Source organism: Lissotriton vulgaris, chromosome 4_1 (genome assembly GCF_964263255.1).
Source record: "Lissotriton vulgaris chromosome 4_1, aLisVul1.2, whole genome shotgun sequence".
NCBI lineage: Eukaryota > Metazoa > Chordata > Amphibia > Caudata > Salamandridae > Lissotriton > Lissotriton vulgaris.
Genome location: NC_141691.1, coordinates 1,462,083,666 through 1,462,103,919, shown reverse-complemented (window position 1 = coordinate 1,462,103,919; position 20,254 = coordinate 1,462,083,666). Strand labels below are relative to the sequence as shown.

Here is a 20,254-nt window from a genome sequence, read left to right as displayed (position 1 = left end):
TCAGAAGCACAAAACAATGTTCAGAAGGAACTCCTTTATCTCGAACGATACATGATATGCAACTCGGGTAGTTGCTTTTATCCAATCTTACTCAAAGATGTATTTATTCATTCATGACCCTCCATTGAGTCACAATACAATTATTACAGATTATCTACACTCAATCGTGTATTAGCATTCCCTAAAAAGCCCATCACACCTTTTGATGAAGGATATACCTAACTCGAGCCAAAGTAATTAGTTTTATTCTACAGTTACATACAGCCTGTACCACAGACGTATTTCCTAAAACATAAGTCATTAGACTATTTGATTTAATTGCATATCAGAGTGTTATTGTGAACCCCAGTGAAGTGACCATAACCTATTTTAGTGAGTACTGTGTGACAGTGTGACAGTGTGAAAAAACGTAAAACAGGTTATTAGTAACAATCCACAAGGACGAGCATAAAACAATGGTTGATAATTAAATTCAGGCTCACTCTTTTGTATGGTTTTGATGACGTTTCGACCCGCTCTAGATACGGGGTCTCGTCAGGACTGTGTTTTCTGGGGACTAAGCAGGGGAAATTAAATGAATAATAGGTGTAGGAAATACATGATAGCAGAGCGAGGGGCTAATTACAAGTGTGTTCTATGGCTTACCAGCAGCACAGACAAGCGATTCATCTTTTGTCCTGGATGTAAGAATTCGGTTGAAGAACAGAAACGGTAAATAGCCAGAACCTGTAATCAGGGAATGCCATATTATAGTAATAGTATAATTAAATAGTGCACACCAAGCTGAATAATGAGGCAGACTTACTGATAATAAGTTCCACCATGCGCTATCTGGGAAACTTCAGGGTATCGTTAGAACCCGAAGAATATACTCCACATGTCAAAATTCACACAAAGTAGTGGGCGAACTGTAAAACAAATGTATGACAGTTCATCAATGGTTGGAAAGAAAATAAGGTTAAGGAATGCGCCGGTATAGGTTAGCGGCTGCTCACTTACTTAAACGCTGATTCCTGCAACTCTCGATGGACCGCCATTCTGTGTGTCCCCCGCCCAACTTACCACCATTGTCAGAAACCACGGACTTAACATAGTTTCCTACTCCGATGACACCCAACTGAGTCTCACCCTCATCGACGAACCTACAGCCGCAAAGAGCAACATTCACAACGGATAAAGGCAGTCGCCGCCTGGATAAAGGACAGCTGCCTCAAACTCAACTCCGAGCAGACCAAAGTCGTCATCCTGGTCAACACTCCCTCCGCCTGTGACAACTCCTGGTGGCCCGCAGTGCTCGGACTCCTCCCACACCCACTGACCCCGCATCTAACTTCGGTATCATCCTCGACCCCTCAGTCTCAATGAACTGCCAAATCAACAACATCTCATCCTCCTGCTTCCACATGCTCTGCCTGCTTCAGAAGATCTTCAAGTGGATCCCCACGAGTTCAGTAGAATTGTCACCCAGGCGCTCGTCAGCAGTAAGCTCGACTACGGCAACGCACTCTATTCCGGTGCCACCCAAAATCTCCGAAAGAAATTCCAGAGCATCCAGAACACCTCAGCCAGATTTATCCTGGACATCCCCACCACAGCCACTTCTCCGGTCACCTGAGAGACCTTCACTGGCTCCCAATCAACAAAAGAATCACCTTCAAGCTCCTCATGCATGCCTACAAAGCCCTCCACAACACCGTACCTGCATTCCTCAACCATTGCATCTCCTTCTACACACCCACCAGAGATCTCCTCTCTGCCCAACTGGCCCTGGCCACTGTCCAACAGATCTGCAAGACCTCGGCTGGAGGAAGATACTTCTCCTATCTAGCTACGAAGACCTGGTACTCTCTACCTCTACATCTCAGGCAATCACCTTCACTGCCTCAATTCAGGAAGGACCTCCAGACCTGGCTCAGATCCCAACCCACCTCCCGGTGCCTAAAGACCCTAACAGGTGATTAGCCGCAGTCAATAAGAACCCTAATTGACCGCGACAGGGGCTGGTGTATCATTGCTTCCTTTCATATGGCGGAGGCAAAAGTGTAGCTGTCACCAGCTGGGCTTCTTTAAACACCTGCATCCAGCCAGGACCCAAGTTATGAAAGGGTTACCAATTGCCCTTGTATTTTAAGCAGGGAGCACTGGAGATGAGCTGGCAGGGAGAGGGAGAAAAGTTATAAGGGCGCCTCCAAACTAAATGTCCTCACTATTGGCCGGGGTTCAGCTTGTGAATATGCAACAGGAGTGTCATTTCTATTAACTGAATTCCTGGAGCTCAACATAAACACCACAGGAGCAGGCTGTACATTCACAGCACACTTTCCCAGTGCATACTATTGGTAAGGTTTGTACTTTGATGAAAATGCAATACTATTGTTGCCCTGTATGTTCTAACTGTAACACATGGAAAACTCACCTCTTGAAGAGACAGAGTCTCGGTAGGTGAGACTTAGATGATAGAAAGGCTCCTGCACCTCCAAGTTCAACAGTATCCAAAAGCAGCTGATCTCAAGAAACCAGTTGAACGCAGTGTCCGACCAGCCAGAAGGAAATGGGTCTGGGCAATCTAAAGCATTGTGGTCTTAAAGGGTTGAAATTGATAAACCCGGAGCTTCAGGAACCTTGCCCACATGAAGGGAACCGCCTACAGGGGCTTCCAAGAGCAGAGCACAACCCGTTTATTAATAAAAGGACTAGCAGAGGGATCACTAACTTCGAATGGGGAGTCTCACTATAGGTGTCTCTAAAATAGATGAAGAACAAGCAAAGCATAAACCACCGTCTGATGCAAAGACAAAGCACCAGGGCTATAACCCTTATTTTACTTGGAACCAATGTATATTGAAAGAAGGAAACAATGGTTCTAAAAGAATAATTCATATGTTAGATTAGTCCTGTCCTCCTGCTGGTTCAGTCCTGAATTCAGACTGTCGGTACACAAAATCCATTTGAGTTCCTCTTTGTTTAGTAGTTTAGAGAGGTCACCCCCTCTTGGGGGTAAGGTCACTTGGCTGATCACAGTCCATCTTATATCATTTTCGGTGTGTCCTTTATCAACAAAGTGTTCCACGAGGGGCGCTTTCTCGGTTTTACACCTAATTCGGCTCCGGTGCTGTGAGATCCTTAATTTGATTTTCTGTTTAGTCTGTCCCACGTAGATCAAGTCACACGGGCACAGAATTGCATAAACCAAATTACTACTGTTGCAGTTAGTGAAAGTTCTCAATACATTTTTAATCTCGCCAAAGACAAATTCTTTACCTTCAATACAGAAGTCACATACAACACAGCATCCGCATTTGGAGTATCCTTTCAGTGGGGGGAGTGACCTTAGATCAATAAGGGTAGAACTGGCCGGAGGTGGGAGGGGGAGAGCAGCCCTTACCAGGTGATCTTTCAGGTTTTTACTTCTCTTAAACGCAAACATGGGAATATCTAGATCTATATCCCCAGAGTTAAGAATGTGCCAGTTCTTTTTGATGCTGTTACGAATTTTGTTAGACACCGGGGAAAAAGTAGTGACACAAACTAATTTATCAGATTGCTTTTTCTCTTTGGGTTCTAGTAATGTTTCCCGTGGGCAGTACCAGGCCCTTTTCATGGCATTTTTTACTAGGCGGCGTGGGTAACCCCTAGCTCTAAGTTTCTCTGCAAATGTATTTGCTTCCTTAAAATAGTCCACCTTGAGGAAATAGTTACGTCTCAACCTCAAGAACTGGGAGTAGGGCAAGCTATCTTTAAGTGGCATATATGGCTCAAATCCGGACGACCCAGAGGTTTTCGAAATTCTGGAAGAGGAACTGTCATCATGGCTGATTCCCATACTGGTTTGTGGTGATTTCAATATTTCCACGGATCTTTCTGTGGGAAGTTCATATGCTGGCAGAAAACCAAGGGTATTCATGGCTCTCCGGTCTATGATGTTGTCGCATGGTTTAATTGATATCTGGGGGGGCAAAGGAGCCTAGAGATCCAGGTTATACATACTTCTCTTGTCCCCATCAGAGGTATAGTAAACTGGATTATTTCTTAATATCATCTACAGAAATTAGCAAGATCAGTATTAGGAAACTTCCCAAGGCCCTCTCGGATCATAATCCGTTGGCAATTATCTATAATGGTATGGAGCTAGTTAGGAATTGTAGGGCTTGAACATTCAATCGGAAGCTTCTGGCCGATGCACAGTTTGACGAACATATGCACAAATGGGCCCGCAAATTCTTTGATGCCAATCGTTATAGCGCATCTAGGAATTGTGTGTGGGATTCATTTAAAGCTGTATTGAGGGGGGAGGTAATTAGTTATTATGCCCAGGTCAGGAAAAAAGAACAAGCTACCAGGGTCAAGCTTTAGGGAGATCTAGGTAAGGCAGAAGAACAACACTGCCAAGATTTAACCCAAGGAAGGGAAGGTAGAGAGAGCCAACCCAACATCTGCCTAATTAAAGCAGAATTACAAAAACATCTTGCAGAAAAGGTGGCAGCGGAATATTGGATATATAAGAGGAAGGTGTACGAGACTGGGGAGCAGGCTGGCAAGGAATTAGCGCTAAGGATCAGGCAAGATTACACCAAAAATATAATGAGCATCCGCGAGAATGGATGTGATGTGGTGGAACCCCAGGGCATCCTCTCAGTTTTCGCAAATTTTTATGAAACCTTGTATAAGGAGGAAATGGGTGGGACGTGCCCAACTGGCAGGTACCCGGATAATGGTCCTAAATTGGGACCAACAGAAGGAGAAAAATTGGAGCTGGATATAACAGTGGATGAGATCCGCGGGGTGCTATCTGACCTGGCTGCTGGTAAGGCTGCTGGGCCAGAAGGCATCCCTCTCGAGATGTATAAGTGTCTCTCGGGAGAGCTGGGCCCCATACTGGCGGATCTATTTAATGGCATTATAGGTACGGGTAAGATCCCGGAAACATGGAAAGATACCAACATCGTAGTCTTCCATAAAAAAGGAAAGCCGAAGGAAAACCCTGGGTCATATAGGCCCATATCTCTGATTAATTCGGACAATAAGCTGTATTCCAAGATTCTGGCTATGTGGTTGGGGAGGGTTATTGGTGGGCTCGTCTCCCCCTGGCAGCATGGGTTTATCCCTGGTCGAGGAACGGCTGACCATATTAGAAGTGCAATATCGCTGTTCGAGGCCTATGCTACTGGGGGAAGAGGAGTCGCCATGATCCTCCTTGACGCAGAAAAAGTGTTCGATCGGGTCAGGTGGCTCTACCTATGGAATGTATTGATGGAGAGGGGGTTTGGCCCAAAAATTCAGACGGCCATAAAAGCCATGTACTGCGATCCAATGGCCCGAATTCAGTTAATGGGCCAGAGTTCGGACAGGATTAGGATAAGCAAGGGCACCCGTCAGGGTTGCCCCTGCTCACCGATCCTGTTTGCTCTATATATCGACCCGCTGGTTAGGCAGATTCTCGAGAATGGGGGAATACAGCCAGCAGTAACTAATGGTTTTCATAGCAAAATATTGGCATACGCCGATGACCTGGCAGTAATTACACCAAAACCAGCCGAGGCCATGCAGATACTGGTAGAGGTCACTAGCGAGTTTGGTATGCACTCGGGGTATTGCCTGAATGAGTCAAAGACCCAAGTGATCTGTTCAAAGGAGATTGTTAAAATCGATCAAAGATATGTTGACTCTGCCACTTATCTTGGGGTAGAAATTAATGCTGAAACAGGGTCTATTATACAGGATAATTACTCCCCGCTCCTTAAAAAAATAGAATCGGATTTAAAGCGGATGGACTCATTGCACCTAACACTTATTGGGAGAGCCAACGTGTTAAAGATGACTATGCTGCCTAAACTCTTCTATCTGTTTAGATGTATACCATATTTCATTGAGGAAGGGATGTTAAAAAAAGATTGAGTCCATTTTTAACAGCTTTTTATGGCAGTATGGTAAAACTAGGAGGGCAGCAAAATTCATGACGCTCCCTCAGGAACGCGGAGGTTTGGCAATTCCTAATATCAGATTCTACCACTGGGCTGGTTTGCTATCTCAGATGTCTATATTATTTGAGTCAGTAGCCAGAGAGAGATACACAGATGATCCTACCTCAGATCTATTGCCATCAATTTATGAATTGCTGATGGGAAAGGAGGCCGTGGGGGTATTGTTGAGAAAAACCAGTCGCAGATTTTTTTTAAAATCCCGGTATAAGGCGGCGCTGAGCGCGTGGGATTTGTGGAAAAATCTGCAGAAACTGTGTCATATCCCTAAGATAAATCTATATACCCCGCTGTTGAACTCAGGGTATATACCAAATTTGAGTATGGATGGGGCCTGGAAATGCTGGGAGCAGCTGGGTATTCGGACTGTGGGTGATGTGATGTTGAATGGAAGCATTGTTAGCTTCGACTGGATACAAGAGAAGTATGGTCTCCCCAACGATCAAATCTTTAAGTACCTCCAGGTTACACAAACACTTAAAACTGTTATTTCGGATATCTTGCTCGAGTCATACTGCCCCGTGCTGGGGTATTTGCTAAGAGGAGGAGATAGGATTAGTAGTATATATCAAGCCCTTATTGAAAAATCCCCTGATGATCTTGAGAAACATGAGGTCGCCTGGGCAGTTAGACTTCAAGATCCGGATACTGACCTTGATAAGGCCCTGAGTTTAGATAAGCAGGTACTTCGATCCTCAAATCTGAAGGTTCAGCATTTTAAAACACTTTTTAACCTGTACTACACACCATCCAAGCTATATGATTGGGGCATGAGGATAGACAGTAATTGCCCTAGGTGCCAGAAAGGTCCAGGAGACCTATTACATATGTTTTTTCACTGCGACAAGCTTAGTTTGATTAAAATTGAGATAGAGAAATTTTTAGAGGGGCTGCTAGGCTTAAAGATCTGCCTATCCCCGACAATAATGATCCTTAGGAGTGATAGCAAAACGGCCCTCTTGAATAAGGAAACAGAGGCTTTTATCTTTTTAGCTGCTTGGAAGAATCCAACCTTCCAAATGTGGCTGACTAGGCTTCTTGGTATTCATAACATCGAATCCACTCTATATTTTTATAAGGGCAAGAAAAAGCGTGATTTTGAAAATAAGATATGGGACCCCTTTAAAAATTGGAGGGAGAGGCAGTTATAATTAATCGGTGATGAGTATCTTATATGTATATTTATTCCTATATATAACCACCTATATATTTCTTATTGAATGTCTGGTTGTATCTATGATGCTTTTATGCTTATCGAAAACTACTATGAGATAATGGATCTTTCCGTATTAAGCTGTATTTGTTTTGTACCAATGAATTTTCAATTTAAAAAAAAAAAAAAAAGGAAATGTTGAAGGTATCTCTTCAGAATATTCATTGTTAAAAGTAAAAATTGAACCTCTGTCCGGCTGGACAAGTCACTATTCAATATAGTTTCCATTGTGTCTATATTCATTTTGTGCTGCTATTTTTCTTGTGCTTGGGACCACTGTTGTTTTCTTAAATATGTTACCCGAGGTCCTGTGCTGACTCGAATGGGTGCTCTTGTTGTTTTATATAACCAGGTAAGACTGCAGCACAGTGGAGCACCTGCTATGAACCAAAAATACTCTAAATAAGGCTATAGCCTGGTGAATGCCAAGCCATGGGATTGAGGGTGTAAAATTAATAGTGTTCAACAGCAACTTTATGTAGCACATGTGTGGTTACCTGGTGGAAATGCCATAGATCCAGTTGCCTCTCAGCACTGAACTTAAAGTAGCTCTTTTATTTGTGGTCAATGTGATAATTAGGACGCTGACAGCAAGAGCACAGGCTATAGAAAAAGCATGAGCATACTTATGTGATAGTGACCACTCAAACAGACCTTGTATGTGTGTGTGCATGTGTTTGTGTATGTTAGTTATTCTAAATCACGGTCAGGAATAACTCCTTGGCAAAACAAGGCATGCATGCCTGAAAGAAAATGTATGTCAGATTCAGCACTAGTAACAACTCCGGCTTAACTTTAGATTGGTGCATACGTGATATAAGAAATAAATTACCTCAAAATGTGTAGAAACATGCAACGAGTCTAGCTTTTCTCTAACTATCTAAAGAGTGCAAAAAATAAACTTGTTCTTTCTGTGTGTCCTTGTAAGCTAAAATATTAGAGCAGAAGAAAGAAAAGCAATGTTCCCCTTTCATAGCATTAAACAGCTTCTTCAATTAAGCCCATGACCTGTCCTGTCTTTCACCTTGGCTGCTGGCTTTGGCAGGGGGCATTGTGACATAAGAGTTCTAACCTCTTGGGTGTCCCAAGTCACTGATTATTAAGAAATTTGAGATTTGCGATTATACAGGGATTACAGAAACCCATGATTTACAACGATATTAATGAGCATTGTTATACTGATTACCGTTTAATTTTAGTCTTGACAGTGGCACCTACTGCTTAATGTCCTTTATCCCCTGGCTTACTAAGAAGCACAGATCTTTATGTCTATTGATTCTTTCTTATTTATCTGAGGCCTATTTAGACTGCTGAGAGACACAAATGGCAGGCAGGCTGTAGATGATTCAGCTACTGGGATATTTTCAGTGTTCGGAGCTTGCTCAGCACAGAGGAATGATACAAGTTACAAGAAGGTTACACAGTGTGTGCATTCTTAGAATTTTTAGACCAGAGGGATTTTGATGAGGCAAAGCAAATGAAATTTGTCTGACAAAGTAAGCATTTAACCAACAGAAAATGTGTCTGAGTTTATCAGAGCAGAGGACATGAAAATACATTTTCTGTTGATGGCAGGACGGCTTACCCTTCCATTTTTCAACTTGTATAGACACATAATTGATAAAAGAGGAAAATAAATGAAACTGAAGATGGGAGATTTATAGAAACAGGCAATTTATTGATCGGTGATTTACCAGTTTCAGAGGCTTGCTTACTCCACGCGTACCAACAGGGAAACCCGCACAGAATGGAGGTTTTTCTGCTAAGACTTAGGGCCATATGTATGAAACGGTTTTTACCCATTCTGCGTCTAAGGGGAAATGTGCTCATTCATATGGCCCATAGTTTCCAAATGAGTAGATGAAGTAAATTCAATATTTTAGTGTGACACCTTTGTACAGCAGGAATGTCTGATAAAGTAAGCATTTTACCACGAATGCAAATGAAGGGTCAACATAACAAAGACTAGATCTGCCCCAACATTACAAGTGCAGTTTCAGAATAGCTCTTGGGGGATATCATGATCTGGAATCATCTTTTAGCTTTTAGGTTTGTAGGTTGACATTCCTCTTCTTTCTCTACAAGTCAGAATGGGTCTCTGTGATGAGACCTTTGTGATTCACAGCTTATCAACCTTTCACAATAACTACGGTCAGCCACACCTTCCCTGTCCATTGTGCAGATCATTTCGCCCAGACCTATTTGGGACCAGCCTAATTAAATTTCAATAACATTAGCGATTACATTTACAATATTGCAGATGCAGACAAGGCCCTTGGTTGTATAGCTGTATTATGTTTTGCAACTACTGGCTTTTTTCAGTGACTTTAGTTAAAAAGAACTGTTTCCAAAGTGGGGCCACTGGCCCAATTAAACTTTGCTGTGTATTGAGTATTACGTTTGATATTGTGTAGTATTGACTTTTGTGTAATTTCAATTTTACCTGAACTGACTCTTTATACAGTAAATGTATTTATTATATTTTAGTTATTATTAAAACGGTTGTGTACACACAACTTTTGTCTCAACATTTATGCTGTATTGTTTCTTACACTACTGTGTTGCACTCTACCTAAACCTACCCTCCACACACGGTCACTGTCCAGTCTAAGAAACTTTCGTGAGACCCTCTCTGTTTGTAGGCTCTGCACCTTGAGTGCTCGGGGCATTGAACTTTCTCTCATTTACAGAGCTCTGTGACCCCTGTAATTTTCCACACTGAATTACCCGGCTTGACTGTGGCTCATAAATAATTCTGGGCACAAAAAAAGCCCCTTACTGTTTATGGAACATAAGCTACAACCTTAACTATGGAGTCAAAATGGATGACTCCCTGCTAACATAGAGCTAAATTCATAAAAAGTAGCACAGGTTCTTTGATAGGTTTTCTCCTACGTTTGAAGTAAATTCAGAGGTATATTTGCATATTCCTGGGAATGTGCAACACTCACAGGGTCCAAATCTACTCTACAAAAACATCAGCAATTTCCAGTTTACTCTCTCAAAAATAGGTTTGAGTACATCTTTGTAAAATCTTGTTTTAGAACATGGCTTTACACTCGTAAAAAAGCTTTTTTGCACGTGTAAAGGGAATTTCAACTCTCAAATTGCTTTGAGAATCATGTCGATAGTCTGTCTTTCTTTTGGTTGCCATATTCAACTGAATATGGGTCTTTAGCATGTTAAAAGTAAGAGTATAGTGTTAACCTCCACATAATTTCTGCAAATGGAAAAAGTCCACAGGAACAAAGTGATGTAGGACAGTATGCGCTCACCTTTGAGACACCTGTTTCACATGATGCCTCTTTCCTTCTGTATTTTTGTTAACTAGAAAGCAGGCGACGAGGTTGAAATAATACTCCTGGGAAATAAATGTGACAAAGAACACAAACGAGTTATACAAAAAGAAAAAGGAGAAAGGGTATGTATGCATTTGAGATGACTGATGTGATAATTGAGTCGTTTACCGCGTTCGTGATTCTTACTCAAGAATGCGTCTTTTATAAGTGCAACCTTTGTGTTATGTCTGGCTACTCTAATGTTGTTCTGAAGATCCGAATAGGTTCCTTACCTTATGCAAATATTAACTCTTTGTGTCCTTTCTTTGTGCATGATGTCTACGTCAGTTGCTAGCTGCTAAATGTAATACTAAATAGCGAGGATATCATTTTCGCAATAGAAGAATATAATGCACAAAATATTAAAGACCAAAATATCGAAATGCAAGTGTATATAGAGAAAGCACAGATTTATAATTCCTAAGTCCACATCTACACACCTTGAAGATATATATATATTATAAAAGGTACAAATATGCGGGATACAATAGAAAATCTATACTTACCTTTTGATCTTTGGTTTCGATATTTTGTCCCCCGTATTCTTATGCTTCGATATTCCATTTGCAATTTTCAGGGGACAGACCCTAGAAGCTGAATACGTAATGTGTAAGGTGACAATATGTATAGTGAACTGCACAACCAGTGAAACAGAGGTCTATGGTGCGCACTGGGACACTTACAACATTAACGATAATGTGAATTATAAAACTACAATTCCCAGAATGCAAAGTGAATAAAAACCAGGACTAAAAAACAGGACTTGCTAAAGGTGTCTGCATGACACAGGAGCACTCGGCAGCGATGGTAATGTGAAAGCAAAGAAAGAAGCATTCATTTTGCAAACAAATGTGAGCTGCTGACACATATTATGATCTGGAGCTGTTAGATGAGGATTGATAGTATGTTGCCCGAAGAACCGAGGTTAAACAGAAGCATGCGTTTATTTAACTGATGCCATAATTATTTGTGAAAAAGAGAACAGCGAAATTCTTTTCAGCCCCGGGATCGCTACCTTCTTCTAGAACAATATTCATTCTATTAGTGATAACCGTGAATACAGTAAATACTGCATACAACTCACACTTTCCTTTGATTTAAAATAGATGGTCCTTGAGGCTGTAGATTTCTTTTATGTTCTTTTATTGTAAACATGAGGTATTTTCACGAGCCTCGATTACTCAGTCAGGTACATAAACACACAAAAGATTTCTCCTTAAATGCGTTTTTCTTCTGGAAGGTGTGACATTTCATGTATCCACAAGTAAATTCAGAGGGTGCCACATATTTGGGGCCATTGAACCGAGCATTAATACTAAGGTGAAAGATTCTCATTGCAGCAGATGGTGCAGTCAGAATATCAAGTACAAAATATTGAGTTGTACAAATATCGAGTAGTCAGTCAAAATTCTTTATTGCGATAACTTAATATCATACAAAGACAACGGCATAAAATCACAGACAACAAATAGCATGAATAAAAACAGTTAAAAGCATTTAAAAGAAAACATTTTAGATAAAAATCAATGTACCATGTTATAATTCATTGATACTTTGTAATTACATAGTATTAAAGTGCAATAGTACTAAAGTGCATAATAAAGTGCAATATTCCAAGGGTGGGTCCCCGCATAAATATTGTAATAAGGTAACTACAAGCCCTGATACACTGTGATCTAGAGTTCTTAACCAAAAGTTGCCAGCAGCCAGACTAGTTAATAAACGAGTCTGGGCTTCAAAAGGAGGTAGATGCATTTTTAAATCTGATATTCCTGCTTCTTATTGCTCTCACCAGGAAATTTGCCACAAAAAACATGATCCTGGGGGTTTGCAACATTTGTAGGTAAATAAGAGCAGGTCGGACCAAAATAAATCCCGCTTCCTTAAGTATAGGAACGAGAAACAACCTCCGGGCCTCATTATAATAGCTGCAGAACATTATAAAGTGCATTGTGCTCTGTTCTGAAAAAAGATCACAAGGACAGGGCGGGGCCTTTTCAGGGGTACTCCACTCAGAGTAAAAACCCAAGTTAAAATGAATCAGGTTAAGTCTAAAACGGGTTAAAATGAACCTATGATAGGGATTAGTCACCACATTGAGATAGTTGTCAGGACCACTAGGTATAGCCAGCAAAAGGCTGGCCCTAACACAAGGTTTCTTTAGCTCTATTTCTTCCCTCTCCAAGGAGAGGAGCTCCTTCATAGCAACCTTGATAAAGACGACGTCATTGGATGTTATGGAGTCAGTGACTGTGTATAATTCAGGCCTCCCCAACCTACAAAAACTGTCCTTGATGTACTTTAACCATCCAATCCTATGTACATTGTCTAGGGTCAGACAATCCCTTATTATAGTATGGTTTAAGGGAATTTCAGGATTGAGCCATATCTTAAGCCATGCAATTAATGGTGCTGTTCTAACCACATCGATGATGAAGCCTTCTCCTAACTCCTGGTGGACAGTATAGGATGGGGTTGACTGCGGAACGCCCAAAACAGATCTAAAAAATTTGTTTTCCGCGGTCAAATTTGTTTTCCGCGGTCAAATTTGTTTTTCGAGTAATTAATATTGTGGGTCAGGAATATCGACAGCAAGAATATGGAGGTCAGGAATATCGACCTAAGGTAAGAAATATCATTCCATCTGGTATCCCATCTGGTTCTGGAACTTCCTCTTCATCCAGTCACAGCATGTTGATTGCCCTTGAATTGCCTGCAAAAAGTCAGATAAGGGTAGTACCTGAAGTTTTCACAGGGCATCAGACCACTTCTTCTCGTTTCCTATATGTTGGTATTGATGGCACAATAATTTAGTTAGCCTGTAATGTGGGCCCTCTACTTTTTTTTACACACAAAAGACGGCCAACGGATGATTAGGTTTGCACACTGCCCTTATCCAGTCCTTGATGAATAACTTCATACTTGGGCTATCAACTTTCTTAGGAATCCTTATTAAATCAACATATTTGCAACCTGGAGGGCCTTCTATATTTTCTATTGGTTTTGGAGAAGTAGGGAATCACTCCCCAGTTGTTTCATAAGTGTTTCTTTTGTTTCACATCACTTGGACTGCCACAAGTCCATGTTCTTTTGTGCCAAGTCTTTCCAACATTCTTGTGACATCAACATGTAGCAGACTCAGCTCGACCATCACAGAGTATATTTTCCATTCAAGGGCTGTTCTTCAGCACAAGTCTCTGTTCTGTTGTGTTAACTCTTTCTGATATTTTCTTGAAATCTGCGTTCAGGAGATTTACCTTCACTATCATAGAGTATATTTTCAGATGAAGGGCAGTTCTGCAGTTGACTGCTGCCAATAGCACCACCCATTGGAAGGTATCTATCTATCTCTCTGTCTATCATTTTAAAAGCATAACAGCTACTCAAAGAGTATCCCGCCGCTAAAGCAGAATAAGATCCTGGCTGGTCTGGGATCAGAATGCAAGTCTAAAGAGCCAGGTTTTACGATGGCACTTAAAGGCCTGAATATCCACTATGGCCGGAAGCTGCTGCCATAGGGCGTTCCAATCCCTAGCTGCAAGGTAGGAGTAGGAGCTGCTGAGCCATTTTTTCCTTTTGGTTTTGGAAACAAATACGAACAGAGAACTAGAGGAACAAAGTCATCTGGATGGATGGCCTTGGAAAATTTTGGCTGGAGCTGGGGCTGCCCTCAGACCTCCATCTCCTTTGTCTACTTGAGGTTTCTAGAGGAATACATATTTGTCTAATCAATTTGTTTGCTTTTGTTGGTATGCACACCTGTTCCAACACATGATTAATTAACACCTTAGCTGCGGCGCAAATATCCCTCCCCAGTGCTGCTCTGTCCATTGGAACTAGTGCTGAATGGACGTCCAATGGTCGTGCGCAGCACTGGGGAGGTAGCGCTCGTGACGACCGTTGGCCGTCGGCAGCGCTTAAGAGGCTAAAGAAGGATTCAAAACATTCAGCTCTCTTTCAAAGAGAGACTAATCTTCATTTCTATTATCTCATCATGGTACAGGGTGATCTCCTGTATCTTAATTTCACCAACGCAGGCCCACTGGAGTAGTCCCTGGTTTGAGCACCACAACACAGGTCAGGACTCATAAGTGGCAGAATAAATCATGCATCATTTTACAAGTTATACTCTTCAGCCTCATGCAAGATATGAAGAGAGCATTTAAAGTGGAAGACAATGTGGGACTCTAGCAATGGCGTTCTCTCTCCTCAGTAAACCCCTCTAAACAATCTCAAGTTAGCCATCCCCACACCTTTGGGATCCTTATTAAATCAATAACAAATAACAGTCATATTCTTTTAAACCCACTCACTCTATTTCAGAAGCTGTTGCTTTGGGACTGGAAAGTGGGTATAGAGCACTCTTATAAAATTGCTTTCTTCCTCCACATTTGGCCATGCTTCTCCAACACACTGAGATTTCAGATCACCCTGCAGCACAGAAACATATATGTACAACTAGTAGATGACACCCTTATGACCGCAGCTAAAGATGACTCCTGCCTCCTGATATTGTTGGATCTCTCAGCTTCATTTGACAACACCGATCATCCCACCCTCATCCACACCTGAAGTCTTGAATGGGATTCGCTAACAACATCCTTCACTTTCACTTGTTCTCTTTATACATGTCCAATCAACACCATTTGATTGGCATGAAAACCTCCAGATCCCAGATGATCCTTATGACCTGCGGAGAACACCAGGGTGCCATCTTGTCCCTTGTCATGTTAAAACTATACTTGAGGCTCTCCTCACTGATAATAGCATAAAATTCCCCAATATGACAATGATGCAGAACTCTGCTTGAAACTTCCCCCAGTCAGTCATCCAATGCTTCAAAAATTGTTTGTATTACATCCAGACCTGGATACACTTCACCTCACCCCCCCTCCCCCCAGTAAGACAGAGTTCCTTGTATTTACTAGGAATAAAAGCTAGTCTAATCCTGGCTCAATGACAATGCCCTGGATAGATTCAAACCCCAACTTAACTTTCACTCGAGGCCAAGTCACTTTGATTAATCCTCGACACAACCTTACCCTCAGGTAACACATTGCAAAGAAAACCAAACCATCCTGGTACCATCTCTCTATTCTAAAAAAGGTAAAGCCATCCCTACCAGAAAGTGATTTCAAAACTGCTGTTCAAGCCCTTGTAATTTTGTGTCTGGATGGTGGCAGTGCCCTATTCCAGGGCCAAACTCTACACTGGTCTCCTTATGGCCTACACACCAGTTCATCTCATTCAGGACCTAAAGAAATATGATCATACCTCCCCATCCTGATGGAACTCCTCTGGCTCCCCCTGCTGGCCCTCACCATTTTCAAAACCAGCTGCATTATTTATAAAGCCAAAACAACCAGCACCCTGGTGCATCTTATTGACAGGTGCATCATGTCCATTTGGATCTCAGGACACACCTTCTGTCAGTGCAACAGGTCTCCTCTATATATTCAACAGATTGTCTGAAACAACATCCCTGCATCCATCAGGATTGCTTCAACCCTGCTCCAGTTTAGAAAATAGCTCAAGATGCACCTCCTTAAAGACCAATACATGACAGTGCAGTGACAGTCTATTTGTGTTCCCAGAACCCTGTTACTACTCCAATCACTCATTGACTGTGTCTTGCCTTTTCATTGTAGAGCTCTTTGCTGCCTTTTGGCTAAGTGTGTACACAGCTGTGCTCTCGCAACTACAATAAAGTGTTACAACAAATAGTACAATGACCAATGTAATATGATGAACAGAAGCAGAATCTTTCGTGTGTTTCTTATCACAGCAAGGTGATGGTTTATTGTGTCCAGACTTGAGGAATGTCACAGTAAGCCGACACGTGTTTCGTCGTGTACAGTTGAGTCAACACGACTCTTCAGGGTTGATGGTACAAAAAATATAACGTATACATGTACATTAATGCGTCATATCACTTTAATATACTGCATATGGTGACAAAAGTGCCTCATACATGCAGTAGTGACGTGCGTGTTCATTCGCACATATGGATGTGATTAGTGATGACGTTCACGATATTCGGAGTGTGTCACTACAAGGATGTGAGTAAAATTCTAAATCTAGGAACTCCATATTGGTCAGGCTGTGGTGCATGGTAAAGCTTATTTCCCACATGTTGGGGTTTAAATGTTCAAAAAAGGAAAGAAGTTACTCAGATCCCGACCATAAGAGGAAACAATCGTCAATGTATCGACCCCAAAAGACTATGGAGTCGATGTATTGAGTCCCTTTGGTGCCCCAAATGAGGTCAGCCTCCAGAGCCCCCATAAAGAGATTCGCAAAGGAGAGTGAGAATTTGGAGCCCATGGCTACTCCCTTCTTTTGTCGATACCACTTTCGATCGAAAATGAAGAAGTTATTCTCTAGGATGATTTTCATCATGTGTAGCAGCATATTGGTATGTGCCCAAAGTGAGGCTGGTCTGTTGGAAAGAAGTTTGGTAATGGCTGATAAGCCTAGTTCGGGATTAATACTGGTGTAGAGAGACACCACGTCCATGGTTACTAGCCTGGTGTCTCGTTGCCATTCCAAGTCTGACATGATGCTCAGTATGTGTTTGGAGTCTTGTATGTAGGAAGGAAGGTTCTTAACTAAGGGTCCCAAGAAAAGATCCACATACTCTGCGATTCTTTCGGTGGGACCCCCAATCCCCGATACTATCGGTCTTCCCGGAGGAAATGGTAGATTCTTGTGCACCTTGGGTAAGGTATACAGCCAAGGATACGTGGGTCTGAAGACTTTGAGGTACAGGTACTCATTGTCATCCAGAAGGCCAGACTGTTTCCAGTTAAGTAAAAGTCCATTAATCAAAAGAGTTATTGGACCCATTGGGTTATGGTTAAGTAACTCATAACATGAGTCGTCATTGAGTTGGCCATGAATCTCAAGGTTGTAGTCAGTAAGATCCATGACCACTACATTGCCCCCTTTATCTGCTTCCCTGATGATGATGTTGGGATTATTACTCAAAGTAGAAAGTGCTAGCCGTTCCCCTATAGTCAAGTTATCTTTGTACTTGAATTTGGTGTTTAGATTCTTGGTGTTAGTTCTGTTTAGATCCTCCAGAACGTGTCTGTGGAAATTGTCAATCACATTACCCCCTGATAATGTGGGTGTCCATCTAGATTTGCTTTTCAAGCCACTCGCCATACTGTAGTCAGTCTCTACATCAAGCTCCTCAAGTAATCTTTCCATTTCGAGAGGACTATCTTCCCTATCTGGTAAAGAAAGAAGCAAGTGTGTGGATTGCACATCTTTAATGGTCAAAGAAACATCATCAAAAACATTTGGAATGTGTCTAGCTTGTCTCTGCGTGTCTTTTAATCCAGCAAAATGCTTTTTAAGTTTAAGATTGCGTATAAACTTAAAAATATCAATCTTGGTTTGGCAGATGTCCCCGGTGGCATAGGGATTAAAGTTAAGGCCTCTACTGAGTAAGGACACCATCTCTGGTGTCAAGGGAAATGAGGAAAGGTTAATAACTTGTACCGTATCCACTGGTGTAGTTAATTTCTCTGTGTCCCTGACCTCAATTTCCTGCGATAGTCTTCGCTTGTTCCTGCGTTTGCCCCTGTGGGATTTGGGTCTACAGCGACCTTTGGTGGTTGTGTCCTGTAGCCCTTCCTCACACGTTCCATTTCTAAAAAAAAAAAAGGTAGAATTGCTGGGCTCAGTGTTGGCTAGAATTTCATTCTCAATGTCACTGAGTCCAGTAGAGCTCAGTGAGGTGGTGCTGGAATTGACAGAGCTGGTAGTAGTAGATCTACCTGACTGTGGGCCTGCCTTGGGCTTAGGGATCAGGGAATCATATTTACGATCAAAAGTGTAAACTCTACCATTTTTGTAGTCTGCCTCATCCCTTTTAATCTGACGAGCCTTTCTATTTTTTATCTCCGCTTGATGTTTGAGAAGAATCTCATCCAATAGGGTGTAGTTCTTAACAGTGGCCTCGGGTTTATTTAGGTCTTTGATCTCCTGTTCTACAATAGAGATTTCTGCTTGTAATTTAGTGGTTTTACGGTCGGCACTCTCAATGAGAATATCCATGAGTGTAATGGAATTCTGATTTAATGAGTCCTCCCATTTGGTCATGAGATCTCGGTCTAGATCATCATAGGTTGGAAAAACGTGGGATCGTAGTCCTCTAGGAACTAGTTTTAGCCTCAGATAGTGTTTAAGGGTTGCTCCATCCCACCAACGGGAATTTTCTTGTTTCTTGAGTTTCTCGAGTTTGATGAGCTTATCTCTTAAACCCTCTATACGTGCAGGACCTGCCGTGGCCGATGCCTGGTGTGTGGGCATGCCTTTGGCCAGATTGTCAAAAAGATCTGCCGCTGCTTTGTCTCTGTCCATGGTGTAATGGACAAGTATGGGAGGTGAGTTAAATCAGGATTTATATTGGTAACGTGGAGGCACCCAATCTGACACAAATTGAATTAAACTGATCTGGGGTATTTTAGAAAATTCAGATATCGCGGGCGCACTGCCTCAATTCCTACGTTACAGTGTGTTGAGGGAATGGTCGATGCGTAGTGCGTAAAGAGCAGGCGGAAAACACCCTTAACCACCTGAAGAAAGTCAAAGACTAAACATAAATACACAGCTGTGCTCTCGCAACTACAATAAAGTGTTACTACAAATAGTACAATGACCAATGTAATATGATGAACAGAAGCAGAATCTTTCGTGTGTTTCTTATCACAGCAAGGTGATGGTTTATTGTGTCCAGACTTGAGGAATGTCACAGTAAACCGACACGTGTTTCGTCGTGTACAGTTGAGTCAACACGACTCTTCAGGGCTGATGGTACAAAAAATATAACGTATACATGTACATTAATGCGTCATATCACTGTAATATACTGCATATGGTGACAAAAGTGCCTCATACATGCAGTAGTGACGTGCGTGTTCATTCGCACATATGGATGTGATTAGTGATGACGTTCACGATATTCGGAGTGTGCCACTACAAGGATGTGAGTGGTTAACCTTGAGTGGTAGTGCAATGGTGGTGAAGTCGGTAATATAACGTTCAAATATGTGACAGGTATTTACAAGCACACAGTGGTCCTGCATTCCGAAGGTTTGTAGGAGTGGTGAAGACGTCCAGATAAAAGCACACTACGGTGAATAAAATTGTGAAGTCGTGGGTGATAAGTTCCAACGAAAGCGTGTGAGCGTGTGTGAAGGTGAAAAGATCGGCGTTGTAAGAAGTGAACTGACAAAAAGACAAACTCTCTCTAAATTGTAAAGTAATTACCTTTAAGCTCAACTTGGTTGAGAATAGTCTGGACCTTTTAGTTGAGGTCTAAGTAAGTGGATTTGGAGAGAGACTAGAGAAAGGAATGAAAAAAACTCGTCAGGAAGGCATTAAAATGGGGAATGTACGAGGATATTGCCTTAGATCATGAAGATCGGAATAGTAGTTAGTACAAAGGACAGAGTGGAAAGAATCCTTACCACTGAGTCTTAGAACAGGTTAGTGACTGAGTAGGAATGGTATATCCAGTGGAGTCACGTGCAAACAGCAATGTTTGCCATTATATTCCGCCCTATTAGGTAGGTCAAATTCTTCAAGTGTTTGCACTATGGTAAAAAAGAAAGCATAAAAAGCAAGTGTTATCAGGCTAAAATTGTCGTATATTGTGGCGCTCTAAATGCTCTTGGTTACAAATGGGTGGAAACCATAGGTGGGTTCATGAGAAA

The 20,254-nt window shown here is 41.8% G+C and overlaps 1 protein-coding gene across 1 annotated transcript in view; it reads left to right on the top strand.

The window, feature by feature from the left end:
- LOC147724112 (ras-related protein Rab-10-like) overlaps positions 1-20,254 on the top strand; it is a 116,424-nt gene that overhangs the window by 54,536 nt on the left and 41,634 nt on the right. The window contains exon 4 of the mRNA XM_086965697.1: positions 10,523-10,612. Coding sequence (XP_086821823.1) covers positions 10,523-10,612 — 90 coding nt within the window. The remainder of the gene's footprint in view (positions 1-10,522; positions 10,613-20,254) is intronic.